General features: G+C 41.8%; 1 protein-coding gene across 2 annotated transcripts in view; it reads right to left on the bottom strand.

Annotated features, from left to right (window-relative positions):
- LOC109297863 (complement component C6-like) overlaps positions 1-9,712 on the bottom strand; it is a 54,119-nt gene that overhangs the window by 6,641 nt on the left and 37,766 nt on the right. For both annotated transcript variants that reach the window (XM_019517918.1, XM_019517919.1), the window contains 4 exons: positions 7,949-8,174; positions 7,171-7,342; positions 4,347-4,458; positions 2,080-2,212 (listed from right to left, as the gene is read on the bottom strand). In XM_019517918.1, the coding sequence (XP_019373463.1) occupies positions 2,080-2,212; positions 4,347-4,458; positions 7,171-7,342; positions 7,949-8,174 (643 nt within the window). The remainder of the gene's footprint in view (positions 1-2,079; positions 2,213-4,346; positions 4,459-7,170; positions 7,343-7,948; positions 8,175-9,712) is intronic.

Genomic DNA, 9,712 nt, shown 5'->3' with positions numbered 1-9,712 from the left:
GGGCAGCAGGGCAGGCCCTACGAGGAGAGGCTACGGGACCTGAACCTGTTCAGCCTCCAGAAGAGAAGGCTGAGGGGGGATCTAGTGGCCTGTTACAAACTGGTCAGGGGGGATCAGCAGGCACTGGGAAAGTCTCTGTTCCCCCGAGCACTACCAGGAGTGACCAGGAATAACGGTCACAAGGTGGCAGAGGGTAGATTTAGGCTAGATATCAGGAGGCGCTACTTCACAGTCAGGGCAGCTAGGATCTGGAACCAACTTCCAAGCGAAGTGGTGCTTAAAGACCCTCGGGGTCTTTAAGAGGAGGCTAGATGTACACCTTCCTGGGGTCATTTGACCCCAGTACTCTTTCCTGCCATGGCAGGGGGTCGGACTCGATAATCTGCTCAGGTCCTTTCCAACCCTGGAAACTATGAAACTATGAATCAGGGACAGTAATCCAAATCAAATAATTGAATCACTGTCCCTGATTTGGGTCGAGTCCAAATCGAATAAGGCCCACTTTGCACACCTCTACTTTCTAGTACTGGAAGGAGCTCTGCATATGCATGTGATCAGCACCATGGAAGTCAGTGGAGTTAGAAATAGGAGCAGAAGTCCTTCCAACTACCAGTATCAGGGCTTCAAGAGAACTTGCTTTCTAAAAAATCATGTCTCATTTTTAGATCATATTGAATGACATATATTTTAAAAACCAGCACCCAAGGATCATCCACTAAACCTTCTAAAAGGATTCTTTCTACCATCTGCAAATTACTTAGGCCATGGTTTTCAAGACTGATTAGTCATTTTGGGTGTCCAAGTTGAGACATTTTAAAGGTGCCTAATGTTTAGCAGATGGATGTTCAGCACTTTCTAAATATGGGCACCCAAAATTATTATTCACTTTTGAAAACCATAGGCTAAATATTTCATATTCATTGAACACTGTCCTTTAATCTTACTCTGCCTCTTAGATCCACCCAGGGAGATACACACTGGCTGTCTGCTTAAAAACCTAACAGCTGCTACATACCCAAGTTGACAGAGATTAATACTTAAGCCTTCTGTAGTTCATTTTGAGATGATGGTGTAGATCATCTCAATGTAGAATGAAGCAACAAATCAAAAGACTGTTGATGCAGTTTTCTTTAAGAGAAAATTGCTTTTGCTCTATTCTTTTTCTAGGTAATTTGGCTTTGGCAAGGCACCTTTTACTGAGCAGACCTTTCCCTGAAAATTAAAATAGCATATCAGAAGGGCCAAACCAGAGATTAGATTTTTCTTCTGGCAAGCCTGGAATCAGATTGTATTGGCTTGCTGAATCCCTTTGCTAGCCTGACAAGATTAGCTCACCCTGTTGCAGCCAGGGCAGTAAGGAGTGAGATTACTAAAAGGATTTACCTTCTCTTCTTTCCCTCATGCTCTGAAGGTTCCCATGACACTGTAGTACATTATGGGCAAGAAATACAGTTCTTACATTTCTATAATGGCACCCCAAAATCCCCCCTGCCACAGGCAGCCACTCAATATTGTAGGAAGTAGAGCTGTCTTGGTAAAGTGAGTCAATATACCAGGGGAAAACCTGAGAGGGTGATTAACAAACAAGTTTGCAACTTGAGAATTTAAACCATCATAAGATAGACTGGGACTGACTATTGGATAAACATTTAACCTGGGATTTGTAAAACTCTAAAGGGCCAGGTATCACACAGCAAGGTGGAAAGACATAAACCTCTGTCCTTTGCTTGCCAAGAAGGAAAGTTATAGCCTGGTGATATAGGAAGGAAAACTTAAGTTAAATACAGGGTGTATCCCTCTACCAATGATCTTTTGGGTTGCAGGAAAGTCTCCTAAGGAAAGGTATGAGAGTTTGATTGCCTTGTATACAACTACATTGAGCAAACCATGGGAACATACATCTTGGGGGACAGTTGTGCAATGATAGGTTACTGACCAAACCAATCATCTGAAGGTTATTGTTATATTTAATTAATTCTTAATAAATGTATTCATTTATGAAAAACTGAACTCTAATGTATTTTTCCTTTTGAATCCCTTATTCCTGAATGTCCAGTTAACAATTCTCTTGTTTCTTACGCAGGCACTCGATGCTTTCTTGTATCCAGGTTTTATCTGGTAAACACCTAAGGAACTGATATCCCACAAGGTCATATCCAGTCATGCAGGCAACCTCAGCTTCTTCCCCAACTAAGTAATTGCTTTTCTCATTCTACAATTAAAACAAACAATTAGTAAATGGAATATTTGCCTACATAGGAAATGACTACCTAAGAGCATAATTTGTGTTAATTCAGCTTGCCTAATCATTTTTCTGTTCTGAGTTTTCCAGAATCTGGTATTGGAAACCATGTCTGTATAGTCCCTAATTCATAAATAATTTTTGAGCACGAGAAGCTGGTTAGGTTTATTTGGCTATATGCGTGTTATGGTATTCTTCTGTATCCTGACAGCATGAATACAAATCTTACTATCAGGTTTCAGGGGTCTACATTCATAGTCACGTGTTTAGAGTTCACTCTTCGTAACTACTTCCTAAAAATAAATTAAGAGCTGCTATGCTGTTTTAATATTTCTAATCTTCAACTTATTTGCTACAATATTTGCTGAAAATAATCGCTAAAGAGGTAGGAAGAGAGTCACATTAAATATTAGGGTTTTTCTAAGCAAGCCTTTGTGAGTTCTGCCCAAATGTTTGCTAAGATGTACAAATAAATATAGTAATTTAGGCTCTACTCGTGCAGGGATAACAATGTGGATAGATTTCTGCTTCTTTACAAAGCCCTAAAGTCTATTCAAGTAGTGATACCTGCAAGGTGGCAGGTTATATAACGCTCCCCCTAAGGACAGCAAAGTGCTTTTGAATTCTTTCATGCAGTACCTACATACTTAATCATTCAGAGAATAGGCTGATTTCTTAGGAATCGTAAACTAAACACCACATTCAACTGTATGTACTATATCCGCTAACACAGACAGTGAAGTCTGATAGAGGGTTTTGCCAGTAAGTTGCACAGGGCCAGATGTTCATAAGTACTTAGGAGCCATGTATACACATAGCTGAAGCAGCCATATTTTTAGTTTTTCACATTCAGCAGCTTTCACTGATCACAATAGCACTTTAAGGAGTGACTTAAAGCTGGGCAGACAATGTTCCTCAAAGATTTTTCAGAAGCCATTTTTGCTTCTCTTGCAGAAAGCACTGCAGCCTGAGGATGCACCTGCTCTCCTTCTCTGGAGCTTTTTAAAGATGCAAGTTGTTAGGCCCTTTTGGTGACAAAGCCACTGTCCACAGAAGAGTTCTGAGAATCTGGCCCCATCATGGAAATGTCTAGTGAGAAGCTCCGTTTGGCTCTAAAATGACTTGCAACCAAAATATAAGGCCTGATAACCAAGACAACTATAAATGTGTCATGCCCTTGAGTTAATCAGTAATGCCATCCTGCATCTACAATGAACTTTTATTTTGCTGATTAGTCCATTCAAGCCACATAAGGCATTTGCCATTTGTTTTCTTTCCCTTTTCACTGGCTCTAATTATCCTAAGTTTTCTTTTATGGTCTAATGCTAGCAGACAGAAATTGCCTCCAGCAGTTCCAATAGACTTCATTATGACATTATTTTGTGGGTGATACTTTTATTCAGAGTTGTGAAAATCAGAGGAAAAAAGATGGAGACCCAAGCATACACTCAGGTGGATATGATATTAAAGAAAATGCTGTCACAATTGAAATTTGCTGACAAATTGAATGGCTAGGTAAAAATCTAAGTGTGCTTAATGTTAGCCTATTTTGGGTGCTCAGGGAACATTTTGCCTTTTGTGAGAGAGCAGTGCATTGGGAAATGGGAAACAATATGCCACAAGAACAGCAATGCTACTGCAGGAATCAGAACAGTCCCTCAGTGAAGGCATTAGGACATGACTTTCTTTTGGAAACCAGCTCTGCTAGTGTAGTCCTCCAACCATCCTGCTTTTGAGGTTACTAATGTTTCTAACCCAGCACAGTGCAGTCTCTTGGTCAGATCACTGAGGGTAGGAGTGGATGGACTCTTCTTTCACCTAATATATTTCTATAAGGCAGCCATAATAAGGTCCAACTGCAACCTATGTGAATCTTCAAGGAATAAGAGCAGATTTTCAGCTGGGAATGAATCTTCTTACCTAATTCTCAGAAAACTAAATATCAAGCACTGTAGGCCTCTTTCTCAGCTTATGTTGATTGGCAAAGCGCCACTAATTTTGTTAGTGTGACTTGGATTTATACTAGCTGGAGATCTGGCCAAGTGCATTTATATAGGTTATTTAGATCCAACATCATAACACATCCCCAGTTATATGCTCTTACCCTGATGAAGCCATTTTCTGGTGGGACTGGTGCAAGGCATCCAGATTCAGGTTCAGCAACATAAATATCGACCTCACGCCTTTCTTCATTGTCATTTATGCATGGGGCTCCCCTGCATATACATATAGGCATGGATACAAACTCAAAGAACAGTCACTGAAGCAAATTTGTTTCTAGTAAGACTTTAGGGGAAAAGCTGGAAAGTTAGGCATTATGGAAGAGGTCAGACTGGTTCAGAATGGTCCATTCTAGCTTAACAAATGTTGGTTTGGCAAATACTATCTATGGGGCTCAACCATCATTTTACATACCTGAAAAATGACGAAAATTATGATCATATTCTGTGGGCTTGTTGGGAACCCCCTCTAATTCACTTGAAACATTGGGTTTAACATTTTAATTCAATCTATCTTCAGAGCATAGAACTAAGCTGGCACCCTGCAATCTTCCCTAAGTAAAGGATACTGCCCCAGGAGTGAAGGCTCCCAGAGACTCAAGGTTCAGCTCAAGGTTTTGCCCTCAGTCTCTACTGGAGATAAGTTATGCTTACCATTTCCTTAAAACCATTTAATTTCCCTGCTTTGAGTCACATTTGTTGCGCTGATCTATACTTCTGGGAAGATGAAACCAAGAGTCTACCCACTTTCCATTCCTACCCATCTACTCTACCTCTTCAGAAGAGGGAGGAGTAGCCTTATAGTGTCTGTTTCTCATTTCACAATGTGAGGAGCCTTAGGTGCCCTCATTCCCCAGGAAAAGTGTATAGGTCATATTATGAACAACTCTATAGAGAATAAAGCAGCCTAAATAAAGAACACAGCAGGTGTGAATATCTTTCTCCACCCTCTGAGAGTATTACTACTTTATCTGTGCCTCTATTTTTCTGATACAGGATCTAAACATGAGGAAAATGGCTAGCAAGCATTTGGAGACGGACATATTATTTTTATTTTCTTTTTGCTTACAGTGAAGTGCTTGTACCTCATCCAGCTGTTGCTGTTACAAGGGATGACAGGGTGAAGGTTCTCAGCTAGGGCAAAGTTCCCTTAGAAGCTTGACTTTAGCCCAGTGAACTCTGCTCTGTATTGCTTCCAGTAAACTAGAAGGACTATATCTGGCTGTTACCCTCAGGGTATGGACAGTACAGTGGGCTTTCTTTATGTCTCTCTAAAAATAAAGGAGGGACAGCAGACTGGTGTTCTGAAACAGCCTTTCATGGGAAGTAAAAACACTAATTTGTTTAGCTGAAACTTGGCAAGTATGTGTTTGTGAATAAATGACACGATTGTCTGCAATATCAAAGGACAGAGCTTGAGGACCAAGGGGTCCCTTTTAGTCTTAGAGCCCTATGAAGAAAATGTAGAAAAATCTTTGCCTCCTTACACTTCTGCTGCATTAGTAGGAGCATTGACAGCAGATTGAGGGAAGTGATTATACCACTCTGTTTGGCACTACTTCTCTTGTATACTTCATTCCCCCTTCTACACATCATTAATGTGGCAAAACCACACCACTGCTTTATCGCTGACACTTGCCAGGTCCTTATCCTGGGTGCACAGGTGTGCTGCACACGTGAGGAGGTCGTCAGCAGTTTGAGGTTAATCACCACCCTCACATATTGGACTGTCCTTTAAGATGATCTTACAGAGTGTGGCATTAAAGTGTCCAACTCCAGAGCGAGTCCTGTTTAGTTTAAACCATAAGCTGCAGGGGAGCATGTACCCTGGTGGATAGGATGTTGGGCTGCTTATGAAGCACTTGAGACAAGAATCAGTCTCATCCCACTTTTTGTGGTGTTGTTTGAATGCCAATATGGCACTGCTCCCACCTCTACACTGTTGCAACAGTACCTGCGCCTCCCAGTTAAATGAGTTTCTTGACCTTAGTCCCCTATATACTGGTTGCTCCAAGACTTCATGAATCAGATGCTCCTGGGTACGCTGGGCAAGGCTAAGAGTAGCCTTCTGTCTTTTTAGTTGGGAGGTGGTGTCCCTGACAAGTATTGGCAACATGTTGGCATGACTATATGTTACACACCCTGAGTTTCAACCTATCTACCTATTCGGTACTAGTGAGGCCACATCTGGAGTACTTGTGTTCAGTTTTGTGGCCCCCACTACAGAAAGGATGTGGACAAATTGGAAAGAGTCCAGCAGAGGGCAACAAAAATGGTGAAGGGGCTGGGAGACATGACATCGGAGGAGAGGCTGAGGGAACAGGCTTATTTAGTCTAGAGAAGACAAGGCTAGGAGGGGATTTAATAGCACTTCCTTCAACTACCAGAAGGAGGTTCCAAAGAAAACGGAGCTGGACTGTTCTCAGTGGTGACAAATAACAGAACAAGGAGCAATGGTTTCAAGTTGCAGCATGGGAAGTTTAAGTTAGATATTAGGAAAAACTCTCCCACGAGGAGGGTAATAAAGCACTGGAACAGGCTACCCAGAGAGGAGATTTTTAAAACCTGGCTAGATAAAGCCTTGGCTGGGATGATACAATTGGGGATGGTCCTGCTTTGAACAGGGGGTTGCACTAAATGACTTCCTGAGGTCCCTTCCAACCCTAATTTTCTATGTTTCTATGATTTATTAATCCCTAACTCTCATATTGGGTTACTCTGTTGGATACTTCTGCAACTGTTACTGTTAGGTTCACTGAATCCTTTGAGGAAGCATACACAATAAAGGATGAGTGTGAACACTGAAGAGAATTCATATTGCTTTTCAAGCAAATATTTGCACACATTTTTAGGTGGTCATTCAGCTATAGTGAAAACATTTCCTGCTGTGGTGCAAGGATGTGGAGTTCTGTTTTGCCTATCACTTACTTATCAGCAAATAGTGAGACATAACAGTCTTCTTCTTGCTCACTTTCGCCCTTGCATGGCTTTCCACCATTCAGTGGTGAGGGGTTATTACACTCCCGGGTTCTTCTTCTCTTAAAAGAAGCATCACATGGGCTCCATGAAGACCAACAACTCCAATAGCCATCAACTTCAACTAGAATGGATGGAAAGACACATGAACATTCAATTAATCTATCCATCCTATGTTTAATCCTGGATTCATGGAGTATTCTGTACCCAATACAAGCTAAGTAAAGCAGAGCCTGGGCACTTCTTTGATGGAAGATTCCAAAGCCAATAATACAATTAAAAATAGATTATACTTAAATTAGTGAAAATTAATTGGGTGACTTTAGCCCAGGCCACCAGGAATTTATGCACCATCTGCTTCAGTAGGGTCTGAACACTCCACTTAAAAAAAGGGAGGGCTGAATACTTGAGGGATTTTAATTTAGAACTGAAGTGATTTAGCAAAGGTCTTCATATTCCTAAGTATGAGGAAGGAAAAAAGGAAGGAAGGAAGGAAGGTTCATTATGTTTTTCTGTGGAAAAATGTGGAAAACGTTGGCAAAGTTTTCACTTTTTACACATATTTTTCTGGACGGTAGAATATTGAAAGCCACCTAAGGGATTTGTAAACATGATGTCCATTAATATTAATTTCCACTGATATTAATGGTAACTGGCCATCCAAAGACTTCGAAAATCACAGATAAAAGGTCCATGTTCACAACATTACATAATTATTTCCCATAAATACCTGATGTATAATCTGGTGCTCGTTTCTCACAGTTATCCCCATAGGTTCCGGCTTGACACACACAGAGACACTCTGTTCCAGATAACACAGGTTTGCCATTATTGGGACAGGGTGCACATTTACAAGGGTCAAATCGGTCCATGTATTCAATTAGGGCTCTCCAGAGGTTGCGGCGTTTAGTCACAGCACATGGAAAGTTCTTCACTATGTCCAGAATTGGGGCAAGCTAAGAGACAAAAATAAAGACCTTCATCTGCATTATCTATTTGGAATGTTTTCAATTCTAAGCAGGAAAGAAAAGCTCAGAGAATAAAAAATAAAGTAGAGGGTTTCTGAAAGGAATAACAGGTTTGTGAAATGCGCAATTTTTTATTGCAGAAGTCGTGGGAAAATTTTCTGATTTAATTTTGAAACCAACCTCTTTTCCCTCCCTTCAGATTTTCCTTGTCAGTATTTACAAGGACCTGGCTATTTTTCTGTTGAAAACATTCATGATAATGTAGGTGAAAAAGGTCTGGAAATGAAAACTTTCTAAGCCTGTTTTCATTGGGAATCCATTTTTCTTTATTCTGCATGGTAGCAGCTTTCTGAGGAAAATGAACTACTTGTAAGACCCAATGAAATGTGAAAGGTTTCCTTGATTCTGAGTACTATGTTCACTATAAACATTTTGCACAACTCTAGAATGGTATCAATTAATACCTTGCAACAGACAGTGAAAGGGTGTCCTCTCCACAGCTAAAAATATTGAATCAGATCCTCAGTTGATGTGTATGGACGTGGCTCTCCTAACTTTAATGCAACTCTCATAGAGCTATGGTTTTTTACAGACCACGAGATTTTGTCTCATATAGACTTCTGAACGTTTTAAATAGCCAGGTCCTACAAGGCTACTATGTAGTGAAGAATGACTAAGACTAGAGTAAGAAAGGGTAAGTTTTATGGCACAAATCATTCAAGCTCAATTTGGAGCCATAAGGGGAGAACCACATTAGTGTGGTACTACACGGAAGCTATAAGCTTCTCACCACACCTGCACTAATGCAGCTGTGCGCAGCATTGCATTAATATAATAACTATGCTGCTATTTGTTCCAGAGTTAGCCTGCACAATGCTAAGATGCCCCCTGCATGCCTTCCACAAACACAACTTCTGTACAGTACCCAATACAGCTCCAGGGTTGGAAAAGGCCAGCTGCTGGCTCCAGCCCTGGGGCTGTACTTTTCTTACCCCATCCCTGCCACTGGGTTATTTTTAGCACCCCCATCTCCTTTCCCCATGCCCAGATGGACAACCTCAGTCTAGGTACTAGCCCCTTTCCTGCCAAACCGCCATATTCTGCAAGCCACTTCTGGTGCCAGTCTTACCAGCATTTGCCACTGTTGGGAGCTGAGAAGGTAAGTCATGGTGTGAAGAGGGCAGGTGGAATGGAGGGGGTTGGTTTGCTGGAAGCTGTTCATCTGGGAGTGGGTGGAGGGGTGGGGGACAACCGGGGGCTAAAAATAGCCCCTGGTCCAGGGGGATAAGGGAAAGAGCTCCCCTGTCTCCCCAAGCCTCCTCCCCCTTCCCCCCCATAGATTTCACCAACCTCCCTCATACTGCCAAACCCACCTGGACCCCACCAATCCCTCACAGACTCTGCCTACCTCCCCAATCCCTCAATCCCCCTGCAGACCCCTTTTAACCCCAATCCCTCCTGCAGACCTCAACTGCCCCCCTGACTTACCCAATTCCTTCCATGGACCCTGCTTGCCCCCCCCCCCC

The sequence above is a fragment of the Gavialis gangeticus genome, unplaced genomic scaffold (genome assembly GCF_001723915.1).
Source record: "Gavialis gangeticus isolate Ggan-Ray unplaced genomic scaffold, GavGan_comp1, whole genome shotgun sequence".
Lineage (NCBI taxonomy): Eukaryota > Metazoa > Chordata > Crocodylia > Gavialidae > Gavialis > Gavialis gangeticus.
Note: the sequence above shows the minus strand (reverse complement) of the source record. Positions and strands in the feature narration are given on the sequence as shown.